The sequence below is a fragment of the Aythya ferina genome (assembly GCF_964211825.1).
Source record: "Aythya ferina genome assembly, chromosome: 7".
In the NCBI taxonomy this organism is placed as follows: Eukaryota; Metazoa; Chordata; class Aves; order Anseriformes; family Anatidae; genus Aythya; species Aythya ferina.
In genome coordinates, this window is record NC_140302.1 from 18,293,813 (window position 1) to 18,319,373 (window position 25,561).

The following is a 25,561-nucleotide window of genomic DNA, read 5'->3' on the forward strand; positions in this document are numbered from 1 at the left end:
GCTGTGGCACTAGGACCACCAAAGGTCACTATGTGGAGTCATTCTGCTATTGTGAAGGTACCAGCTGAAGAAATGTGTCTAACAGTGGGCACCACGCCCTCAGAGAGAGTGAGTTTTGGGGACAATCCAGGAGGGAGGGAGGAAAACAGGAGGGGATGCAACGTGTGTGGTTAGCCTGAAAGGGCCAGCAGGTGGTACCCAAGGCAGAAACGAAGGAAGGCAAGGACAAGGAGGCAGAAGGAGACAATAATCAGCCCATCTGCCCCTTTTCTTTACTGAACAAGAGGGAAGGGGGCTATGTTGCAGCACAACAGGATTGGACTGTCCGTGCTAGGGCGGCCTCAGGTGCGGGGCAGGCGGCCGGGGCCCTCAGAAGCTGCGGCGGCGGCGGGAGGACGGAGCGCGGCTGCCCCCTGCTGGCCGAGCCCCGGCGGTGCCGCCGCGCCCGACCCGCTCCGGAAAGCCCCTCAGGTCAGCTGGGATGCTCACAGAGAGCTTCAGACTTCGGGGTGGTGGAAGGGAAGAAATGGAGAAGCGTATTTAGCCCATTGGTTCTGAAGGGTTGCCAAATCCCAGCAAAAAATGGAAGTATGAGAGCGCAGCTCTCAGCGTCCCGTGGGGATTTCAGTTGCTGATTTGCACCCCGGTCAGGGAGCAAGTGTCTCAGGTAGTCTGGACCCAGATTGCTGAGGGATTTGAACACCATCCTTGGAGAATGCATCCTGAAGGGCAGAAAAGGCCTGATGCTCCCACTGAGCTTTCTCAAACAGGGCAGCCCTGTGAATGTAAGATGGTCTCCTGGCTCAGCACGTGTCAGTTTGTAGGCAAGAGTTGCATGCCGTAAATTTTTTTTAGGAGCTGCCCAGCACAACTAGGTTGTCACAGTAGTGAGTATGAGAGCTTTACTGAACTCTCAAGCATGTAATCAGTGAGCACTATAAAAACAAATGAAGTGCAAACAATAGCTAATGAAACTACACAGTGTTTTAATGTAAGTTTTACTGTAAGTAAACTGAAAAGAGTAGAGGCCTTACCTGTACCTCAGACTAAATGCTTGAGTACATCTGAAGGTGGAAACACCAGCAGAAATGCAATTGAATAACAAAGCGAACAACATCACAACAGAGATGTTTTTACTAGTTTCTCATGATGTGCATTACTCCATCAGGCAACTGGATGTAACCCTGTTTTCTGTCATGCTAGCAAAACTGATGGCAAGTCCCAATCCCAGCTCTTCCTACCTCTGTAGATTTCAACTGCTCCTTGTGCTACCTTATCATAGAAGCATACCACATCCTATTAGGTCTTACAGAAAGATGTAAGTCTTCATGTAGGAGCTTGTTGATGTTGCAGTATTACTGCTGGTCAAGTGGCCTTCTTTGTGGAAGCTTCCCTGTGTGATGAAGCACAGAGAGTAAGACAGCAAGTTGATGCAAATGGGTGGGATCTGGTCAACATGCAGGTAGTTTTCGGGCAGCTTTTCGATTATCAGAAGCACGGAGGCAATTTTAGCTTTGCCTGTGTGGTGCAATTTAATTGGTGTAGAAAGCTAATCAGCAATGGGCTTTTGCAAGTGTTACTGCCGTACATTTAGAAGTAAGAAAGATGCTAGAGCTAAACCATCAGAAAACACACAGTCCTATAAGCTACGAGGTGGGAGGGATGTGAAATCTGCTGCCTCACAGCCTTTGAATGCTCTGAGTGCTTCCCCTCCCAGCCCCACAACACAGCAGATGGTCAAGACTTGTTCAAAAGTAAACGCTGAAGTGCCTCAGAGAGGGTCGGAGGCAGGAGGGTTCCAAAGGGAAACACCGAGGTACCTCAGAGAGGGGATAGCGTCAGGGGTGCTTCAATGGGAAATACTGAGCTACCTCCGAGAGGGGGCAGTACCGGGGCGGCATTAGCTGGAAGCACCGAGGTGTTTCCACAAAACACAGAGACGGGATGCCACTGGAGAGGGAGAGTTCAAAGGGAAATGCAGAGGTACTTCAGAGGGGTTGGTGGGGCAGAAGCCCTGAAGCACCTTAGATGGGTCAACAAATTGTTTTGGATAGAAAATACTAATGTAAAGTATGGGAGAATGGCAAAACTCTGATTAGGCTTCCTAGAATGTATGTAGAATTGCAGCAACTCTGCTTTGGGAAAGAAACTTTGAGGAAACTCTACTTTGGGAAAAGAAACGCACACCTACAATATAGCCCTGCACATGCAATTTTAACTTTGCAGTTCTTGTAGCAGTGTTTGGCTTTGGTGAGGCTAGTGTGTGTTCGTCAGCAGTTGCTGTAGGGTGGACTCTTGAGGAGAACGTGAAGCTTTTCACGCAGGAGCTGGTAGTGTTGTTCTGGAAGTCCTTATGCAGGTGTTTGTGGATGTTGGAGGAGTACTGCAGGAAGAGTGGCTTACTTTGTGACTGCTTGTCTATGAGATTCAGTAGAGGGTGTAAGAGCAGTTTAATGCGAAGGAATGAAATCTGGTGAGTTCCAAGGTAGGTCTTGAACTGTTGTTGGTTGGGCAGTTGTTGGTGTGCGGGTTAGGTGTAGCATAGGGTGCAAAGTTGGCTTTGCATGTGTGGTGTAATTGTGTAGGTGTGGAATGCTAATCAGAAGTGGGCTTTTGCAAGTGACCCTAAGACTTATAAATCATCTGGCTGCTTCAGACCTTTTCCCTCACTGTAGTAGGGCTGAGGAAGCCAAGGCGTGGTTGTAGTGTTACCAGACCCCATTGGAGTACCACACTGCAAACTTGAACATCTCTTTCTGGAGAAAGAAAAACAAAGGTGGGTAAACCTGGTTTCAAATGATAACATGCCTATATGGATGGTGAATTCTCCTCTGTCCAGGAAGACCAGAGTACACATGCTATTTCACCTATTTCTAAAATTACATTTTTGACTGTATTGCACATTATCAAAATAAATCTTTTTTTTTTCTTTTTTTTTTTCTTTTTTTTTTTTTTTTTTTTTTCCCATGCTTAATTCTTATCACATGATAGTAACTAGAAATAATAGAGACACTCAAGTTCATTCTAGCTGAACTGAAAGACAGGTAAAAGGGGTGTGGACTATATAGTGAAAACAAAATCAAATGTACCATCTCGTTACCTTTGAGAGTGTTTTAGTCTGTTTAATTCCTTCTCAATGTACTGTGTATAATAAGGCATTTATGTTTAGAATGTCCCTCTCCTCTCTGCCAAATTAAAGGAATCCAATAAGTTTCCTCCTTTTATCATCTTAAGCCTACATTACATTCTCCTGCTCCCAATGTTAATGGGCCACCTTTCTCCCAGTGAAAAAGACACAGAGATTGTTGTGTCCTTGGGTAAGGAGGGGTGTGGAGTTGACAGAGGGGCTGGACTGCAGACACCAGGCAAGGGGCTCTTGAGGTGCCCTAGAATCGTGGTGTGAGGTACGTAAAACAGGCCACCACAAGCCAGGAGTGGGGCCAGTTCCTTCCTTTTGAGGTGGGGGGGCTGTGGCCATAGTATTTTGAGTTGGGGTATGACCTCAAGCAGTGCTGCCATGGGAGAGATACTGTTTTTATTAATGTCAGCTTTAAAGTCAAGAATGGTGAGAACCTGACATCCACTGCTAAAGTGCAAGAATCTAACACTGATAATTCAATAACAGAAAACGTTCTTTTTACAAAAATTGTTCGTTATCTTGGGTATCTGCTATGCTGGAGGATTTGTTTTTTAGGGAAAGAGAATACCAGGAAATTAAATAATAATTGAATTGTGGTGTTACACGCATTCACTCCTCTTTTCTCTACTGCATACTATTTATAGTTTTTGTTGTTGTTGTTGGTTGGTATTTTAATTTGGATTGTTTGAAAATGAATGCTATTTTAGCTCTACATAGGTAATCTGTTATTCCTTTATGAGGTCCTTCTATTTCAGCTCACTATCACGTATCTGTGGCAGGATGTGATCATCACAAAATTAGCTGTATTAGATGTAATCATGGCAAAATTAGCTGTAGCTTATACTTCTATAAAACAGTTCAACAATATATTGATTTTGGCAGAAAATAACTTCACGGTGGAAAATTTGAAGGAAACTACTGCTGATAAATTTAATTGTTAATTGAATTATTTAGGGACAGCAGAAATCCCTACTCTTTTATCCTTTGCTGTGCAGAAGGTGGTTGGACTTTTGCTTTGCAATGAATGAATGTTATAAAAAAAAATTATCCCCTGTGAAGAAGCAGGGTAGATTTATTTATGCCATATAAACACTTTATATTAGCTATGTAGAGAAACAGCATTTTTTAAAACAAAACAAAAACCTTCAAAGGTCCCTGCATACCTCTTCTGTATGTGCTATGATGCCAATTTTCTTGAGAGCCTTTGACAGCTTATTTCCTTTTAGTAAAAACTAAATAATATATATATATTTTTAAAGAAAACTAAACTGTATTGTGCCAATGAAAGAAAAGTATTTTACTACCCAAATCAGCTTAGTTCACAACTCCATGAAAAGCTAATGAAAAAGAGGAAGTTTGGATCAGGTTCAGAGATTGTTTATGGGCTCATGGTAATGCACGTTTAGTATCCACAAATTTGCATTGCAATTGCTAAGATAGTCCGTGAGCACTAGAACTGTACCTGGCATGTGTGTTCATTTCCTACCATCACAGTCTTTTCTGTTTCTGGACGTCTTTGCAGATGATTGTTATATAACTATTTCTGAGCAGAGTTTCAATGCCTGCCTGGCTGCTGCTAAACTACAACTGTACTTAAAGTTAAACTGTACTAAAAGTGTTACAGAATTTGATGGTGTTGGAATAGTAGTGATAGCTGTTGATGATCCAACTGATGTTGTTATAACCAAGACAAGGGATGCAAGGAAAGGCAATAAATTGTATTAAGCCAGAAGACATTATTAGGAAAGACATTTTCAGAATCATAAGCCTTTTCTTGTGAGACTTGCAGGAATATGAGAGAGGGTTTATGCATGCAGAAATAGGCCAGTTGTTTTCCAAGTCCACCACGTGGCCTATTAAAGAACCTTTAATAGGTTCTTACAGACTTTTTTTTTTTATTAGCAGCAGCATTAATTACTTGAAGTATCTTTATATTTTATTTTGTTTAGCACTGATCTTCAGTGCTCTCTGACAGGAGTTGGTGGGGATCTCGACAGCAAATAATAGTGGTATGTGCAAGTGTACCCCAAGGTAACTAGTCTTTTTTTCTTAATCATTTTGTTTCAATTTATCATTTAAATTAGCAATATAAATAAAGCCAAAGCACTGACATTATTCAAACAATGCACCATGATTTAGAAAATCCAACAACTAACAATATTCTTCTCCCTCCTATGATTCATCTTTTAATCTGTTTAAATAATAATAATAAAAAGGAGGAAGTCATATTTCTTGCCCAGACTATGTGTGTGCGTGTACATGCCTGGCAGCGCATATCAACAACACCCAGTGTTTTACTTTGGTCTCTTGCCAGCCTTCTTGCTAGCTAGCATTGCTCTGTTATTCATTGAAACCGGCCTGTGGCCACAGGCTGTTAAAGAATGGAAGCTGTGGCAAGGCCAAGAGAGCATATTGCCAGTCCCATGGGGGAAGGGAAGCCAGCTGAAAGGCACTGGCCAGCAGCGTGCTGCTGTATCCTGCACGAAGACTTGATGTGCCAGGTAGGAATAGCTCACGGGCTACCCAACGAAGCAGCTGGCCAGCTGACAGAGAGCTCATCTCTGAGCTTCACCTAGCCTGCTCTTAACAAATTATCCAGCAACAGAGAGCTTATCCTCTCCCTAGGTGAACATTTCTGTGGCTTTGTTCCTCTCAACTGCTCAGTGGAATTGTGTGCAGCGAATGAGTTCAGGAACCACTCTGCCCCACAAGGTGTTTTAAGGAAAATTCTGGGGCTGTGCTTTTTTGTTCCCCTACCATGCTGAATCCCACTGTGAAGATGGTTTCTGGGTTTAGGAAGAGACTCTGCCTGGGTACCTTTGAAATGCTTCTTGTAGGGCTGCTGAAAAACAGACTTCACCAGAGAAAAGGAAGGAAGGAAGGAAGAGAAATCCCATTTGCTGGCTTTCAACAAGATTGGCAGATTGGTGAATAAGGCCCAAGGTCAGAAAGGTGCCATCAGACAGGTGTGATTCCAAAACCAGCAAATACTGTACCAAACTCAGCCCAAGGATCCAGCCCTGACCAACAATAAACTTCCAACCTACTAAACAAATTACCAGTTGCTGCCCTCTCACTTCTCTGTAGCAGATGAGGTCCTGCCTCACTGTTATTCAAGCATTCTCAATGCCATCGTCACGTAGGTGAGCAAAGGGGACATCCATGTCCAGCTGTATGAATACGATAGTCCAGAGAAAATATCCCTATTTGTACCTTTGAGCCCTGTGGTCCTACAGCTGCAAAAGTCATGTTGCTTCCCTGGGTAATGTCAGGAAAAATTGCTGTCACGAGTACCTGTGGAAAAACACCTGCTGAAGTTATGTATTCAGTCTTGAGGAAGGGGCAGGTTCAGACTACATCTTCCTTTAACATCTTACCACAGCACCTATGAGGCCTGGGACTATTTTGCAAAAAGCGGATGAATATTGACACCCCTTAGCTGCTATTATTTCCAGTTTTGCCTGATACGATCCTGGTTTGCCTCTGGGCAAGCAGACCCTGCAGGGCTTATGGAAATCCTACGGAAGCTGAAGAGCTCAGCCTCTGGTTTCCAGAGCAAGCACGGAGTTTACTCCTGCTCACTACTCCTGCCTTTAACAATAATGTAGCAAAGAGAAAGCTGGGAAAACTCTCGGGGATCGCGTTTAAGGCCAAACCCCGGTGTCTAACCGAGAGCAGAGGCGATGCCTCCTGGTTTTCCAGAGTCGCAATCCCACAAGCTAGGCTCCAGGGGCGAGCTGCCAGCGCCACCTGGTGACCTGCCCGGCCCGGGTCCTCACCGCCTGCTTTGAGGGGGGAGAATTTCTGCTCTCTGACCCTTCGCTGGCCACTCGAGCCATCCCTCAGCTTCAGAGCAAAGGCTCCGCGCTGAGCCGAACGGTGTTTGCTCGGGCATCCTGTGCCAGCTCGCTGCTGGAGCTGACCTGGGCTGCGGGTAGCCCGAAGGGTCCAAATAAATCCTAGCCTCCCCTCGCAGCTCGGGGGCTGTCTCCTGGCAGCCTCCCTTTCCCACAGCTCCAGCTGGGTCTCTTATCTCTGGAAGCAGAGACAGTGTCCTGGCCGTGTTGGTGTAACTGGGACTGATAGGGCTGGTGGTGGCTCTTACAAAGGGCAGTGCCACCCTCCCATTCGTGTCACCAGCTGAGCTGGTATAAAGCAGGGGGAGGATGCATGCTGTCTGTGGGATGCTGCTGGTGCACCCTCCTTCAGGCTGCTGAGGCAGACATGCTGTTTGGCATTGACTGATTCCCTCTCCGCTAGCTTACAACTCCAGTCTGAGCAGGCTACATCTACAATTCCAGCTAATTAGCACTTTTGCTGTCAGTGAATAGCCATGAGCTCTTCTCACCTAAACAACAGAGCTGAGAGCCACTTTCGAGCCCCAGAGGAACACGAACTGGAGACTGTGGGGAAGAAAGCTTGGGATAATCCTGTTTACAATGGCTCTCCCTCTACCTCCTTGAAGATTCGAGCCATCTACAACCCCAAGTCCATCCTGGAGAATCCCTATGAGAACTTTGAAGAGGTGGGAGATCCACTGCCCTACCAGACAGAGCAGAACAAAGCTGTGGATGGAAAGACAAGTCCTTTCCTCAAGTGCTGCTTCTACATCTTCAGAGGCATCCGAGGTAAAGTTCTGATATTTCAGTAGAAAGGATTTACTAACCATTGGGAAGATATATCTTATATATAAACTTATATATCTTACATATCCCATTGGGGCGGGGGGGGGGGGGGGGGGGGGGCGTTTGTGTGGACTGCAGGGGTGCAGAAGGTAGAAAGTACATAGTATCTGTGTAGTACGGGAACCTGCTCACTACAGAGCGACATTATTCTGAACATCATCTTTAGCTGATCTGAAAGGATCATCCTCTCGTGTGTCTTGCTGTGCCTCCTGAGTCTGTACTGTCATCTTTGCTACAAAGCAGGAGGTACAGAGAGAATGGGACTATCCTTCAGTCCAAATGTCGTGTTCAAAAGAGATGACTTTGACTTTCCAGGCTTCCAAGGTTGGAAGGTGCCAAAGGAGACACAGACGGGTACATACTTCATGTATGAGGTGGTATATTTTTCATGGCATGTTTTCTAAAGAAATACCTGAAATAAAACCTCAACTGGTATAGTTTCACAATTACAGGGTGCAACCTGAATGATACTGGACAAGACTCGTGGTCCTCCAGGTATAATTTTGGTCCAGTTTCTGAACCAAATTTTCAAGGATATTTGAGTGTTGCTGCATTCAAATATTCCTAAGTGCACTTTTTTATTCCTTTGCCTCTTTGCTCAACATTTGGTACTAGGGGTTCCCTGCCTCATGGGGTGTTCGTTCACAAGGACATAGTTCCATTCCTTTAAAGTACATTTGTTGCACTGGAGTGCACTAACATCTTATAACTGTGCTTATAACACAAAAAATGAGAATAAGATTCAAATCTTCAGGAGCCCAATGACTACAATGAGCTTTGTGCCCTTCTCTGAGCAGCTGGCCTTTACTATATACTGAATCAGCCTTAATGTTACCACTTGCAGTAATGTCTCTGCTCTGTTGTTACCCACTGTTTTTTGTTTGTTTCTGTTGTGGAGTTTTAACACCGGCCACATGCTATCCTCCTGCACTAGAGTAAAGCCACATCTTCTTTAGGCTCTTGTTTCTGTTTCTGGTCTATTGCATGGCCAGAGCAGTCTGTTGATTTGTCTGTCCAGGAGTGAGGGTGGATGCCATCATGAGTGAGGGTGGCAGCCATCATGGCAGCAAAAAAGCTCTCTACTTTGTTGAGATGCCAAAGAGTTATCATTAGGACAGGAGTGAATGTGCGCTTTGGAACAAGCAAAAGCAAAAAAGCCTGTCTCCTTCCTCTACCTGTGATGACTTGAGATGTGTGGCCTTTGATCCCGATTTGCAGGGGGATGATAGTTGTGCACCAGTGGGGATAGGTATCAGGGCTGAGCTCTCTAGGAGGTGCAGAAAGCAGGAAGATTGTGGGTATTATTGATGCCAATTCCATCACTAGGCTTTCAAGTGGAGTTTCTTATGCCTTTCAACTTAAGGAGAGATTCTGAAAACACAACACAAAGCCATTACAGCAAGAACAAGTAAACAAACTAATGGTGTTAGGCGGTTCATCAAAACCAAAATATTGAGGCTTCTTTTAAAGAAAGTGTTCCTGTCTTTTTGATCAATCCTGATGACATTTAATGAGTTGCTTTTACTTTGTGAAGGAATCAGAACATTAGCTGGTATAAATCTGCACTGAAGCCAGCAGAGCTCCATTGATAGACATCCTGAACACGATTTGGCTCTAAATTATATGCTGAAAATATTGAGTTGGGCTATTTGATTGAGTCTTATGACATATATCTTCAAGTATGTGAGTAAGCAAGGGACAAATATTTGGAGCTTGATAGCTCAGTATACATAAAAAGAACTAATAGCTGTAAAGCTAAAATCAGATGCAGTTCTGCTATGGAAGTCCTTATCAGAAGGTCAGATGTTGGCACATGCATGACTGAGATGAAACTATGACATTCCAGGAATGTGACAAAGTCTTGTGACAAAGACTGAATTTCTGCAAAAAGTAAGCTGAAAAACAGAAATAAATAAATAAATAAATAAAATCAGTCCATATTGAAGTCTGGCAGAAAACTGAAGAGTGATTTAGCAAAACATAATGGTCAACAAATTTCAGTTTTGGCCAGCCTCAAATCTTTTGTTCACACTGGAATTTTTCATTTTAGAGGTTATTTAACAAGTTTTAGTAAAGTTTTGAGATGAAAAATAGTTCTGTTTTGAAAAGTTACAAAAATCTAGCAACTCACAAGAGTGTTCTTTGGGAATGGGACTCCTCCTATAGCCTTTGAGAATGGCCATAAAACTTCTCAATTTTTTTTTCTTTACATCTCTCAGGTCTGTGGGGTACTACGCTCACTGAGAACACAGCTGAAAACAGAGAGCTTTATGTGAAGACCACACTGCGAGAGCTTCTAGTCTATATTGTGTTCTTGGTGGACATTTGTCTATGTAAGTACATATCATATCTCATAGCTGTCTTTTCACGCTACATGAGGGGAAGAAGGTGAGGTTTTATTATTAGACTTCCTCACCCTGTTGTAGGTGTTAAACTGATTGTACATATAATCACTGCAGCAAGCAGGTGTGCTGTTGACTCACAGAATAGCTGCTGCACACACAAGTAAAATGGCTGACTATTGCCCTAGACTGAATTGTTACCTGCTAGATTTACGTAAACCACGATATCAACTCTGTTGACATCACAGTCCTGGAAGAATCTGTACAGCAAGATTATTTTCACAGCAAATGTTCAAACATCAGACAGCAGCTCTAGAAACTTCTTGGGATCAGAGACATGGGGTTCAGAGAGATTTTTTTCTCTGAGGCTGATGAGGTGCCTGAGGTGATAATGCAGATGGCAGCTTGTGTTGTTCTTGGGTAGATTTAATGCAGCCCTGTACTGAATGCTAATGGCCTTTGTGTGGTTAGAACAATGACTGTTTGTTTTTTGGGAAGGTTCATTCACTATCACAAATGAGCACCTGTGACATAGAACAGTGAAGAGGATTATATTTCATGGACCCTGTAGTAGGAGAGATAGACAGACAATACCAACCCAAGTTACTATCACACTGACCCATGGAGACCGTCCTTCCTGAAGAAGCAGGGCATGCACACAGACGTACATGCAGTCTGACTCATCTAGAAGTCTTTGGGAGGTGAATGTTGAATATCTGCTGCTTTATTTTCACAGTATCCTTTCAACAGTAGGACTTGTTCCTAGTGATTGCCGTGATGGATGCTCTTCTGCAGGGAGGAGCTCTGGGTAGTCGAAACAACACATATTTATTTGATTTTTTTTTTTTTTGGTAGACAAAAAATTAACTGGAATTTTCCACTACAGGTTAGTCTCTATACTTTCATAGCTTTATATCAGAACAAAGTGCACACAAAATACAGCTCATGAATTTTGTTATGAGAAAGAAGATTTCTTTTCCCCCTCAGAAAGACAAAATTTCTGAGAGAAAATGTCACCCAGGATGTTCAGTTGCATCATCCAGTGGTCTTCTTTGGCATTTAAACTCCTAAAATATGTCATTTTGACAGTTTAAATTCTGGAGGATGCAGAAAATAAAGTTGACCTCCCTAAGCAATCAAGAAAGTAATGTGATTAGAGGTTTCAAGGTTTCTTCTCTTCTGCCCTGCTCAGCTTACTTACGACAGTAGAAGCTATGCAGAAAATGAATGTATATACCAGGCTTTGATATTTAGGTGTAAGAGAGGACCTTCCTTTTGTCTCTTCCCTTAGTGACATATGGAATGACAAGTTCCAATGCCTATTACTACACCAAAGTGATGTCTGAGCTCTTCTTGCAGACCTCTTCAGACAGCCGTGTTTCTTTCCAGTCCATTGGCAGCATGTCTGACTTCTGGGTGGTGAGTACACATCTGGCCTGGCATGGGGAGCCCTGGAAATCTCAGCTAGGGTGGGATATTCAGTTACCTCTGAATGTGCTACCTAGTGCTTTCAGCAAGCCATTCTGCTGCTTGCCAGCTACTAGCAGTAGATATGGTATCATTTACATGCAGAATACACACTGATTTAGAACATTATATATCCCTTTGAGCACTGTGGCCAGAATACTGACTAGGCTAAGTATTGTGTGCGTCCAGAAAAGTCCATTCCAGGCTTTCTTGTGACAGACATAGCTTTGAATCCTGCAGTCTAATGTCTTCATGCTGGTCTCTTAGTAATAATTTTATCTCCATTTTCATGGGCAAAATGGGATCAGTGTAGTTAACTTGTAATTTATGCATGGCCTGGCCTGACCTGTACATTCTTTATGGAGAAACTGGATTCAAATTTGCACTGACTTTTACCAAAGAAAATAAAGAGGGGAAAAAATGTTGGGATCTGTCACATTTTTATTAAAGAACTGGAGAAGGAATAATATGGTCCACAGTGAATGTCGTTGAGATATTGCAACCACATACCTCTAATGGCCAGCCATAAATTAATGGTCCGTTAGCTTTGCCTTTTTTCTGATATATTAAAAAAGCACAATGAACTATGGCACTATTGTTTCCCCCACTGTTTACATGGAACTAGTCCACCTTGTTTTAATAATTCATACCTTATACCAGGACAGTTCCTCCAGACTTGTGTTCCCTGAAAAGGAAGGGACAAAGAGATTGTAGGGCCCCTGTCTCCTTGTTAGCATAACGAGGTGCAGCAAGCACATTACAGGCCTGAGAGGAGCCACCACACTACCCTGCTGCCCAGCATCCCTCTTCTACCCTGCAGCTCCACCCAGCTCCATATGGGGGCTCCCCTCCTTAGCATATACGCAACGCGAGCTCTACTAGTAGAGCAGTGTGGGTCAGGTCTTATCTCAAGCCCAAACTAACAAAATTCCTCTGATATGTAGGCTATGAACCAGTTGCTTTCTTCTCCCTCTCACGCAGTATGCACAAGGTCCTCTTCTGGATAATCTTTACTGGACAAAGTGGTACAACAATGAGTCCCTAGCAGCACACAATACCCAGTCGTACATCTATTATGAGAACCTGCTGCTGGGTGTCCCACGGATGCGACAGCTGAAGGTGAAGAACAATTCCTGTGTGGTCCATGATGACTTCAAGGAGGAAATCTCAGGCTGCTATGACGTATACTCAGAAGACAAGGAGGAAAGAGTCTCCTTTGGACTTGTCAATGGAACAGCGTAAGTACATCTTCTGCTGTTTGGGATTAGAATATTTGTGATTTTTACATTTTTTAAATTGCCCCAAATTAGTCTCTTCTGGTTAAAATAAGATATGCTGAGCTGCAGAATGAATTAGTAGGGGTGAGTTTCTCACACAAGGCTGGAATTCCCCTTGCAGTTAGAGGCAGCAAGTCCTTTGCATCAAGACTCTTTGAGGAAAGACGGACTGAATGCTGGAGTGGAACCTGCTGAGAAAGCCATGAGAAATCCAGATGAGAATTAGGTAGACATTGTTTGTCTGTTTTTAAAGGAGTGCACCTCTTTCATCTTGAAAACCTATTCCCAGCTTTTTTTGCCTTTTTTTTTTTTTTTTTTTTTTTTTTTTTTTTTTTCTCCAGACAGAGGTGTCTGAACTATTTTCTTAAGACCCAGATTTCTTAACTTCTAATTCTACACTGAGATGGAATATAACATGTAAAATCACCGTCACACTTGGTTATTTATTTATTTATTACTGATGATTCATGTAACTGATGTGGATTTTCCTCTATAATAAAGTGAGGCAGCTGCCATTTAATGACCCCTTGCTTGCTGCTTGAGTCTTGATCTGTGAAAAAAAAAGCTATTGTTCATACGGAAATTTGTGTGCAAGAGCGAAGAGCGTTCTAAGCAGAGAACTGCGTGCAACATGGTAGGAGGCAATACAACAGACCCTGTGAATAACCTTAAAAGCAAACAGGGCCATGGCATAGCCAATGAGCCTGCAGAATTTTCCCTCCATTTGTGTTGTGTCACTGCTGGGAAGCACTAGATCAGAAATCTATCAACAATGAAAAACTGGTGTAAGCTCAGAACTGGAGTAGGAGCTATGTGCCAACTCTTTGATTAAACTGCTCTGTCCTTTGAAGATGAAAGGTTCTGACTGCAAGGTTCTATCCAAGGCTGTGGGTGGTAAGTGATGCCTTTTCTCATGGCTTGTCTGTTGCAGGTGGAGGTACCATTCTGAGGAAGAGCTGGGTGGCTCATCTCACTGGGGAAGACTAACCAGTTATAGTGGGGGAGGATACTACATAGACCTCAAGTTGACCAGAGAAGAGAGTGCTGAAGCCCTGCAAATCCTGAAGGAGAAGTTGTGGCTGGATCGGGGGACACGAGTTGTCTTCATTGATTTCTCTGTGTATAATGCAAATATCAATCTGTTCTGTGTTCTGAGGTAGGCTGAGTCCCACTGGAAATTCTTCTGCCTCTTGCTTGTTTCTCAATGTCACAGATTCTTAAAATGCAAAAATAATCTGTTCCACTATGGGGTGTAGGACTGAATGGCATCAGTAGATATTGTATGGATTAGCAAGAAGACTTGGTCTTTCTGACACAAGTAGACACACTTCTTTTGAGCTTTCATGCTTTTCTATCACAAGTAGTGAAGCAGCAGAGAGAAGAATGCATAAACACACGCACAACTCTTCCAGTCGCGATTTGGTGGATAGCTCGTGCTCAGGTTTGATGCTTCCATCCCACTATTTGTAATTAACAGTGTTTTCTCATTCCCTTCAAGGTTAGTGGTTGAGTTTCCAGCCACTGGTGGTGCCATCCCCTCCTGGCAAATCCGGACAGTCAAGCTTATACGATATGTCAGTGCATGGGACTTCTTCATTGTTGCCTGTGAAATCGTCTTCTGTGTCTTCATCTTCTACTATGTGGTGGAGGAGATTTTGGAGTTGCGTATCCACAAGCTTCAGTACTTCACCAGCATCTGGAACATCTTGGATGTGGTTGTCATCCTGGTGAGGATGCTTGCACGCTTTTTTTTTTTTTTTTTTTTTTTTTTGGGGGGGGGAAGGGGAAGGGAGGGAAAAGGGCAAAGGGGTACAAGACACAGCTAATGAAAGAATGGGGAAACTGGTCTAGATAAGACGAGCTGACACGTGTTTTGCTCCAATAGAAAAATGGACTGGCAGAGTAAATGGTCATATGCTTTTCTATCAGGTATTAGAAGAAAATTCTTCCCTTAATGATGCTTGAGAAGCTGTGAAGTCAGGTCATCACTCAGTCCATTAGGGCCTTATTTCCATCCCCCACCAGTAGAGTGTAGGTATGAAGTGTGATACCACGTAATTCTGTGGCACTTTAATATCTGTGGACACTTCTACACTCACTGCAGACCCTTCTTTTTCACAGCTCTCCATTGTTGCTATTGGATTTCACATCTTTCGCACCATTGAGGTGAACAGACTGTTGGGAGAGTTGTTGAAACACCCTGACACCTATGCAGACTTTGAGTTCTTGGCATTCTGGCAGACTCAGTACAACAACATGAATGCAGTCAACTTATTCTTTGCCTGGATCAAGGTATTGTAGGGGATCTGGGGGGTGCCTGGGCTCCAGTCTCAGACCTGTTCTGTTGGATATCCTGAGGGCTAACTCCTCCATCTCTCGTAGTGAATGAGGATAACACCTGTAGAACAGGGAAGGATTTCCTCAAGTGTCATGTGCTCTGTTTTGTAGTAAATCCAGGCAGCTTTTCACCTTCATAGCACTCCCTCCTTTAAATTTTCATTTGACTCAGGGAAAAAAGTCATATATTTATGACCCAGTCATAAAATGGTGGCACACCCAGGGCAAACAACCTGAACTCTAGGCCTCTATTCCCCCAGCTTGGTTGTCTCCTCAGTGCTTTGGTACCATGGAGAAACTTTGTCTTAGTAAGCAAGGACATGTAGGAAAGAGACTGATCTAGCTGGTGGTTTGGCCTAATTTTGTCCCTGTTCTTTCTTCTTGCAGATATTCAAGTATATTAGCTTTAACAAAACAATGACGCAGCTCTCCTCCACACTGGCACGTTGTGCCAAGGACATCCTGGGCTTTGCCATTATGTTCTTCATTGTCTTCTTTGCCTATGCCCAGCTGGGTTACCTTCTTTTTGGGACACAAGTGGAAAACTTCAGTACCTTTGTTAAATGCATGTAAGTGTATTAGTTGTAACCACATTTTCATCATTACCAGCTGTCGTCAAAAGAACTTTAACTGCTTTCCAACCTATCCACAATTGCAAATATGGATGTCATTCAGACACCTGTTGTATTTCATGTGATAAAGTCACTATGGCTAAAAAGTTGCTCACAGTTCCACACCTATAACATCCTCGTGGACAAAAGAATGTAGTGAGAAAATGGAAGGTTACAGACAGATTTTTGTTTGTCTGATATTTGTAAGCAGCCCGTTGGGTCAAAGGAAAGCCTAGCCTTTTCAGGCTGAGAGTTCAGTTCTGTTTTGTTGTAGTCTAGGCAGCTTTCAGCTAATGTGGAGTTGTTAGGCACACCAAGGACGCTTTGCGTGCAGTGTAGCATATAGTCATTCTGCAGAAAATTATTGTAGCTGAGCTGTTAATATAGTTTGTGTTCACCAGATCATTATGTCTTCTTCTCATCTGCTGTGAGTCCATAAAAGAGGTAGAATGGTTTTGATTGCTGCTGAGACCTTGGCAATTGTGTTTTTATACACCAGCAGGTGGCTTTTGGTCTACTTAGGTTCAACTTCTCTAATTCTGGGAGTAGGAACTAAATAACTCAAAATAAGTCTTCTGAGGTAAGCTCAAAGTGTTTTCTCTTTAATAAGGAAGAGGTCTAGATAGAAGCTCTGGAGCTTTGAAATTCTCTAGCTTCTAGATAAAGCCACAGATCACATCATTTCAGTGTACAATAGCTGCTTGAAAACTTGTCCATTTTTCCTCAGATAGTGCATTTTAATAAAAACAAAGATTTGATACAAATATTGTTTCTTGCTTCAGGGCTTTCAAAAGAAAGATTGGAAGTAATGCATTTATCAATATTTAGCTTTAAACACCAAAATGGAAAAAGTCAAACTGTTTGTTATTTTTGTTTTATATAAAACATTAAATATAAAAAATAAGAGTGTTGGAATTAATATTGAATATATAAAATTAAATATAATAGTAGTTGATATTTCACAACTATGCTTATCCAATTAAAATAATTATTTTATATTTGATATATTTTACATTTATATCTGATTTTAATATAACATTTCTGCCTCAACATAAGAGGTCATTCTGAAAGTTGGTAGTCATTTAATATGCCAATTATAACACAAATTTAACACAATGCTTCCTAAATTAAGCCATATAGTATCTTAAAGAAGGTAAGATAGACATTTTCAAAGGAGAACAAATATAAATAATTTCTTACCAGAAGAAGACATTTCAACATCACAGAATTGGCACAACTTGAACCAAAGAGGAAGCAAAACCCTATTCTTCTCTCTTAGACATGAAAAACATTCCCAGCTCTCTCAATAGATGAAAAGTAAGGAATCCAAAATGGAGCTTTGCCTTTCCTAGACAGGATTTTCAGACTCCAGGATGTCCAGACCCTTTTCTCTGAGCTTCATGGTCTGTGTGTCCCTTTCTGTCTCTATTTTCCTTTTTTTTTTTTTTTTTTTTTTTTTTTCCTTTTTAATTGCAAAATATTTGTTTGTTGGTTCGTTTGTTTAACAGAGTCACCTCAGTGGCCAATTTCCAGAGAAGCCCCATAAATAATGATCAGGATACCTTAAATGGGGGCAAGAATAGCGGGTAGATGAGTACCCTAGTAAGGGTGTCAGGGAAGCGAGTTAAGAAGGACAATCCTTCAGTCCACGTGCCCAGTCAGGCAACACGTGATGCTAGGGAGGCATATGCTATAGCAGTGTTTTTCAGCCTGTGCTCCATAGTCCTCTGGCATCTGGTCCTGTGAGAGGTTACCTCTCTCTCTCACAGGCTTCCGCCTGTGACCATTCAGGCTGCAGGTGGGTTCAGGGTTCTCCTCAGGACTATCTTAGGAGGTAGAATAAATGTATGTGCCTTTGTGTGACCTTGTGCTCTACCTCTCCTCCAGCTTCACCCAGTTTCGGATCATTCTTGGTGACTTTGACTACAATTCCATTGACAATGCCAACAGGGTCCTTGGGCCTATTTATTTTGTCACCTACGTGTTCTTTGTCTTCTTCGTGCTCCTGGTAAGTAAGAAAGGCCTCCTTGCCTCTGTTTTGACAGCAGTGCTGGAGATACCCGTCATAGCAATCCCTCCCCTATGTTAGGTGCAGTGCAAATGCTTAGAGAGAAAGAAAGTTTCCTTTACAACAGCTTTGTGGTACAAATAGTCCAAAATAGACACAGAGCACATCATTGCATTTGGGGATTTGATTGATACTCAGGGAGATTAAGGGCCATATTTCCATCATTTATCTTGAAGACTAAAACTGATTGGGAATGCCACTTGTGTAGTACCTGAACTCAAGAGGATCAGTTCAGCTGTCTTCCTAGGCAGTGGACCCAGAGGGTTGTTCATTATGTTAAATTCTGAGTACCAGGGATTCAAAAGTAACTTAAGATCTTGCAGGAGAAGCTAACAGAGAAGGTGTTAGACCTGGCAACAAATGTATCTTAGGCCATTGTTCTAGCTGCAAAGCTTTCCTCCCTGGTCCTTCCCTTTGCCCACTTTAATTTGCACAAGGTATGCCCCATGTGAAAACAGATGCTTGTTTAACTAAACTCTGCACATAGATGTCTGTCTCTTGCTGCCTCAGCTGCTGGAGCAGGCAAGGTGACTCAAGCTAATTCATCTATTTTCTTCTCCTTTCTCTAGAACATGTTTCTGGCCATCATCAATGACACCTATTCAGAAGTCAAGGAGGAACTTTCAAGCCAGAAGGATGAGCTGCAGCTCTCGGACATCTTGAAGCAGGTGATGAATAGCAAAAGCTGTGCTACTTTCTAGCCAAATCCTGAAACATTTTCTTGGAGTTCTTGACCTATGTGGAATGTATTAGAGAAAAAAATGGTTGCCAGCTCCAGGTCCACCTTTCTAACATGCACAGTAGCAACAGGAGTCACAGTTCCCTTTGGGATAGATCAAGCTTACAGGTGCTTTGGCAATTGGATGACGATAAAGCAAAGGTTGGGGGAATCCTGTTGCTTGAGAATGCTGGTAGAGTTTTTGAGTGACTTCCCTTCCCTGGATAGTCTATTGACAAAGCTTCTTCAGTCCTTGATATAGTTAATATTGTGCACTTTGATCAATAACAAATAAAGTGACAGGTTCTGCTTTGATGAACTGAGCATTTTACAGTGATGCAAATCTGGTGGGTTACATCTGGATTTCCCATGGACAAATTCCAGAAAAGGTCCTGAAAGTTCACAAGTGTCTATGTTTTAGAACCAGTATTTTGCAAAGAATGGTATTTGAGACATTATCTTAAGCAGTGGATGAGTGGAAGGTCAGGTAAATTTTCTCATGGAGACTGGGTACCATGTTGGTGTTGCTTTGGAGAAGTGAAGCTAGTTTATACTTTATATATAAGTATATATAATAATATATAACATATATATTTATATACTTTATTACATTGTATCTGTACTTCTGGAAAGCTCAACAGCTCCTTGCATTACTCAGCATCTGCTCCACCCATATTGTGTTTTCAATTCTTTCTTGTTTTTCACTCTTCTGCCTACATGATTCCATACCCATTTACACCTTTATTAACAGAGTTACAACCGGACACTCATGAGGTTGAAGCTGAAAAAGGAGCGAATTTCCGATGTGCAGAAAGCACTGCAGAATGGAACTAAAGAACTGGACTTTGAGGACTTCAAGAACAGTTTGAAAGAGTGAGTGAGTCAACTTGAGGGGTAACCATTTATCCCTTTCAGTCACACTTGTAATTTAAATTCTGTGGTACTCAAGACCTAGAGAGCAGTTAGCTCAGACTGGGGCAATGCCACATGCATGTGCGCACACACACACAATAGTTCTTATCTTTCCTCACATGTTTAATCTCCTGATCTAAGTGGGGTTGCATTGCTGTCTCCTTCCTATATGGGATATATAACTATCCCTTGCAAGAGGCAGCAATACACTGATTTCAAAAGGGGTGTTCCTGTACAGTTAGAGCCTACCTGTGTAATTCAGTGCCTTGAGCTTTCCCTTTCTGTTCTTCTGCAGATTGGGCCATGCAGACCATGAGATCACAGCAGCTTTCTCCAGATTTGATAAAGATGGCAACCACATCCTTGATGAAGAGGAGCAGCAGCAGATGAAGCATGACCTAGAGGCAAAAAGGGTAAAAGAAGGGCAAGGAAAGAAACTTTCTGTTTGGTAGAGATCATTCCTAAGTGGTCACAGGACTATTGGGGTTAGTGGTGTAAATGAAGCAGGCAACACAGCTCCAGTTTTGTCTGAATAGCAGCTGAATATGTGACCTGCCTGTGAAGCCGTGTGTTATTCAAAGTGAAACTGTCACGCAGCTAATATCCAGTTTTGTAGGAGTAACTTTATCTATCTTCCAGGTTGCTCTGAATACAGAGATTGAAAATTTGGGGAAGTCCTATGTTGGCAACAACTTAGATGAGAGTCTGACCTATGTGGAAGCAAAGAATAACCGTGCCAATAAGGCCAGCTGGGTCTCCAAAGAAGAGTTCCAAGTGTATGTTGGTGCTGGTATTAGTTTAACCCCTCTGCAAATAAAAGTCTGATCCCTGCTGCTTTCTCCCCTGATGTAACTATTCACACTGGTGCTGAGCATTTGCAGTAAGATCTTGTCCTTTTTTATCTTGCACACGTGTAACTGCTCATGTCAGGAAATAATCAAGGCATTTCTTGTAATATGTTTTGCTTGCTCGCGTAAAAGATCAGGCTAAGATTTTTTTTTCTGCTTCTTGAAAAAACTCTGCAGCTGTCAGCTAGCTACAAGCAATACGCTGTCATGTTTCAGGTCAGAAAGTAGCTTGGATAACCTGCCCAGGGAAATTTGATACTTTTACAGAGTCCCTGTGGGAATAAACATCCTTGGTTTATAGCCTAGCTAAATGTCATCATCCATGCCAGAGAATAACACGTGGCTGCTTGTTCCAAGAGAGGAGCATTGGATAAATACAGTACAGAGAATCAGGGTATCCCAATTCTGCTACTGAGAAACACTAAGCAATTCACATAGGGGCACATGAAAAGAGAAGAGGGTAAAGCATTAAATAATAGTATGATTATAAGGTGTCTGGACTGTAATCAAACTGGTTGGGATCCATCCCCTGCAGAATCACTGATCACAGATGAAAATCCAATGCAGCAGGAAGTTATGTGCTCAGTGAGTATGAATCAGCATCTCTAATGTGGAGCATTCATTCCTGATTGAGATCTGGCCCATTGTCCATAAGATACCTGCTGCAAATCTTAGTGTTCATCACAAGAAAAGAAGTTGTAAAAGTTCTTCATGTCTTCCCCAGCCTCCTGCAACGTGTGCTGCATCTGGAACAGTCCATAAACAGCATTGGCTCCAAGATTGATGCAGTTGTGAGCAAGCTCGAAGTCCTGGAAAGAAACAAGCTGAAGAGAAAGGACCTGATGGGCAAGCCACTGGATAGTGGTAGGAAGGTTGGTAGTGCTCCACCACTCATTTGAACCAACTTCAGGGTAGGTGACCAGCCCTGCTGTGCAAATGGGCCTGGTATTATCTTTGTATTTCAAATCCCCATTGATTTAAGACAAAAAGGGTTGGGCAGGGTCAGAATTTTACATGAACCAGCCTCCTTTGGTCACAAGAAGTGACACAGGATTTCTGTGAGCATTCTTTTAAAGGACAAAAAGGAATATCTCTATTCTCATCTGTCTAATACTTGTTTTTATATTAATCAAAGCATTGCAGCAAACAGTATATTGGATCTTTAACAATTTTTTTTTAAGTATCATGTACAGTTTGTCTCTCTCCTGGAGTGCTGCTAGACTTCTCGCTATGTTACTAACAAAGAAGGTCACAATTTCTTCTGGTTAACAGGATGAAGAAGCCAGTCCAGAACTGCTCCACGAGAACCTAGACCAGCTGGTGAAAGAAGAAGCAGAAGGCTGGGGAATGGAATGTCTACAGGGAAACAACCCAAGTGACAACTCTTCCCAAAATGGGGTCTGCCCCATCTTGCCCAGATCGAGTGTACCAGGGTCTCAGGTGCCCAAGAACATCCAGCTGCAATCTGACGTGCACTTCTAGTGAACATCCCAGTGCTCCCTGTCTGGCTCCTGCAGTGCTAAGTCACTGTCAGCTCTTTTCCCCGCTGTTAGAATAGTAAGAACAGCTGAACGCAGACACCACTCTTGCCAGGGACTGATGATGGGAAAAATCAGGGATGCTCTTTACCAGTGTAACAAAGTGTGATGTTGCAAACCTGAAACTTCTAGCCCCACTGTCTCTGGACTAGGTGGAAATTTGGAACCAGGCATTGTATTAGGTTTTTGTCTTTGAATAGGACAACTTAAAGTACTTTTACCTATACTTTTCTGACATGTAAAGACCTCAGTGCTCTGGAAACACTTGGATCCAAAGTGGGAAATTGCAACTTGTTCTCTACAATGTATGGTTACTGTTAGAATTGTCTACAGGAAAAGAGGTGGTAGAAGTGTAAACATGGCAGAATACAATCGTTAGTGTGAGACAGAAAGGAAAGAATAGTTATTTGCATCTACCTGGTTACCACCAACTTTCTTCTGTTGGTGTTTGTTTCCAGAACACATTGGTAACCTTCTCTGTACCTTAGATTCAGAATTTGAGAAAAGAGGATACAAACATCTAACTCAGGATAATTAAAATGAGATTTAACTCCCAGAGTAATTAGGAGGAAATCTGACATACAAATGGAGAAACATCTGTTACTGGTAAAGTCCTAGGTCTGAAAGTTAGGGAACAGACTTCATAGTTTCTAACACAGGTGTTGGCACCAAAAAAAATATCTATATGTTGTCTATTTCACACTCCTTGTACTGCATTTCAAGGTACTGAACAAAACTAGCACCATATTTACAAAGTTATGACACTTCCCATTTTTGTCAAAGTAATGATTTTGCTTGCACTTGTGGATGTTGACACCAATTTTGTTTGAGGAATATTGTGAAAGATGTGATGAACATCAGCCTCTCAATCCCATGCAAGATGCTTTTTTTCCAAGCATTTTTCACTTGGAGACTCCTCTTTCCTTGCAGTTGGGGCAGATATTGCAGCTAATACAAGTCAGCACAGCATTTGAGGAATGTGTTCTAATTTACACCTTTGGAGAATCTGGCCTGTTGTTCTACATTCCAGCTCATCAGTTCAGTTTTGTGTTGTCTATGTTATTGTAACCCTAACAAGCACATGAATGGTTAATATATTTGAGGAATGCTGTCACAAGATCATCTTGTGAAATGAGCAGGGGCAAAACTTTACTTGTTGGTTACACTATTTTCCACTTTTTATAGTAAACTTCATCCTCAGGCTGCTGTGAAGTTTAGCTTAGAGATCACTTCACCACTGAAAGGCAACCACCGACAGACTGAAAAAAAAAAAAAAAAGAAAAAAAGTCATTTGGGGAAAAACTTCAGGACAGGACCACTGTCAAGGTTATTTGAATTATGTTAACTGCTGGTATTCCACAATAGTTAACTGCAATAGGTTCTGTAGGCTTAAAGCCAATGGAAATGTGAATTGTACCAGACCATTGCTAACAAGTCAGGTGAATGCTGCACTATTTAATGTGCTATGCAGTGTAGTGAAAGGCTCAGTGGGGATATTGAGCAGTGGCAGCTTGTATTGCCATGCTTCCAAGATGGATGTGTCCATCTGTTCTGGGGGAAAGCCTCCCTGGGAGTGTCTGAGGGACCTCAGGAGGATCAATGCTGTCCCCAGATGGTCCAAGCTCCAGTCACAGCTACACAACATCATTGACAAACTGAAGAAGAGGGTCATTCATCTGCAAGAGCCCAGCAGGAGCTGTGAGACCTTGTTACTCAGCCCACTTGGTGCTTGGACTTCTGCCAGGAGCTGTGGATCCACAACCTGCAGGGTCACACAGCTCTAAGTCCCACCAGCTACTACTGGGGATGAGATTTCCCTGTGAGACATTGCCATGGTTCTTGATTCCCAGTTCCATTCAATTCAGAATTGAGCAAGAGCTCTTTGCTTTCAGCTTTTCCAGCTGAACACAGTGCAAGGATACTGCTTATTTCTTTCTACTCTCAGCATTGAAGCTATTGTCTTATTGAAGCTATTGTCTTATTCAGGAGAAAATGCCCTATGTCAGAGACCTGAGAAACTCTTAAAAATTTTAATTAAACAGAAAGTCTATTTGCAAAATTATAATCCATCAGAAGAACTATGTGCTTCTAATTAGAATGTTTGTGACTGCAGGTGGAAAATTTGTGGTTAATGAACTGGGTGCTCAGCATCTCAAGAAGCAGAGAGGAAAGTTCTTCCTTAAAATTATTTGCTGGACGTTGTCTGAGATCCTGCCTCAATAGCAGACAATGATTACTGAGACCTAACTGAAACAAAAACAAACAAACAAGCAAAAAAAACACCACCAAGATGTTCCTCGAAATCTCCAGAGGGGTGCCTACCTCCTCCAGAAACAGAGAATAGCAGGAGAGGGCCTGGGTCTGCATTACTGCGCAGATATAAAATAATTTGGAATTCGTGAAGAACTAAGCTTGGCACCATGGAAAACATCCAAGCAGCAAATGTCTGCTTCAGGTGGCTGATGCTGTGCTGGCAGAGTCAGTGGAAGATATGTTGTTGGATGAGGTTCTGCTCCTCAGCATAGCAATTACCATGAGGACCACAAGATCCTGCATCCAGGTCCCACCAGAAACAAGAAGGTGAGGCCTTGCTCTAATTAAGTCTCAGATTTCTCACAGGGAGAGTGTTTCTGCCCAGCAGAGAAGCTGGCACAAGACCTCCTTGTTTATTGGCACCACCCGGTGTTCCTGTTTCCCTCCTGCAGCTCACCCACAGGGGCAGGGATGCTGCAGCCACTGCAGGGCAGCACGAAAGCCCTGCTGTCACTGCACACCAGGAGCCAACCTCTCCTCTCTTTCAGAGACCCCTGTAAATGTCAAGGAAGATAGGTGAGGCAAAAAGGTGATGGTGGGGCAACAGGGCAGGGACAATTGTCCGCAGGCAACCAAGTCATGTGTAACATAGGCTGCTATGTAGGGCAGTAGGCTACTGGAGGAGCAAAATGATCATGTTTCACTGTTGTGTTTGTTCATGCTCAGGACCTGGGAAGGCAGCTTTCCCTGCAAAGTGAGTGTGGAGTCTCCATACTCTTCTGCTGAGAAACTTTGATCCGGGTCTGGCAGGGATCAGATGAGAACCCAGGGTCTCCTGGGTCTCAGCCAGAATCTGGTCAATGAGCTCCTTTCTCCCTGCTTTTAGTCAGAAAGGCCACTCTGCTCACCATGTGCTGTGATTTTGGTTGTGTAAGTGTCACTGGGTGTAAAACCAGCTCTTACTATTAGATTCCTGTGCCTGTATTGACTTCTCTTACATGTACACCTCCATGCAATTGTGTCTGGTCTGTTCCTTGACATGCTGTCATGTAAACAATGTGTCCTAGAGCAGAGCAAGGCAATTACTTGCCCCCAGCAGTCACTCATGTGTAATACTCAATTGTGTGTTCAAGCTGGTTGAGAAACAATATAAATACACTGAATGGTAAGTTCATGTAGTTGCTGTGTTCAGATGCATGTTGTCAGGCCTCCAGCAGCAGCTGGTATTATTTAGATGACACACGTCTCGTGAGGAAAGTAAAGTGTTTTTTTCCTCGATAGTGGGAGCACGGATGTGTTTTGTTCCAATTTGGAGGGTGCCCCATACAAACTGCAGCATCCAGCTGGGGAGCTCCTGTCTCACAGA

General features: G+C 42.7%; 1 protein-coding gene across 7 annotated transcripts; it reads left to right on the plus strand.

Annotated features, from left to right (window-relative positions):
- Positions 1–25,473, plus strand: PKD2L1 (polycystin 2 like 1, transient receptor potential cation channel). 7 transcript variants are annotated; one of them, XM_084526069.1, is made up of 18 exons: positions 90–108; positions 2,676–2,776; positions 5,765–5,851; positions 7,605–7,767; positions 10,044–10,157; positions 11,458–11,585; positions 12,615–12,871; positions 13,842–14,066; positions 14,409–14,637; positions 15,032–15,202; positions 15,635–15,816; positions 17,746–17,866; positions 18,496–18,594; positions 19,396–19,517; positions 19,852–19,969; positions 20,196–20,332; positions 21,129–21,276; positions 21,677–25,473. In XM_084526069.1, exons 3-18 carry the CDS (start codon positions 5,822–5,824, stop codon positions 21,884–21,886), a joined length of 2,454 nt encoding a protein of 817 aa, XP_084382195.1. In that variant the 5' UTR covers positions 90–108; positions 2,676–2,776; positions 5,765–5,821; the 3' UTR covers positions 21,887–25,473. The 7 variants fall into 7 exon arrangements, with proteins under 7 accessions (XP_084382193.1, XP_084382195.1, XP_084382194.1 ...); XM_084526068.1 differs by lacking the exon at positions 90–108 and adding an exon at positions 1,889–1,983; XM_084526070.1 differs by lacking the exon at positions 90–108 and adding an exon at positions 1,993–2,485 and having other exon boundaries at positions 2,657–2,776.
- The last annotated feature ends 88 nt before the right edge of the window (positions 25,474–25,561 follow it).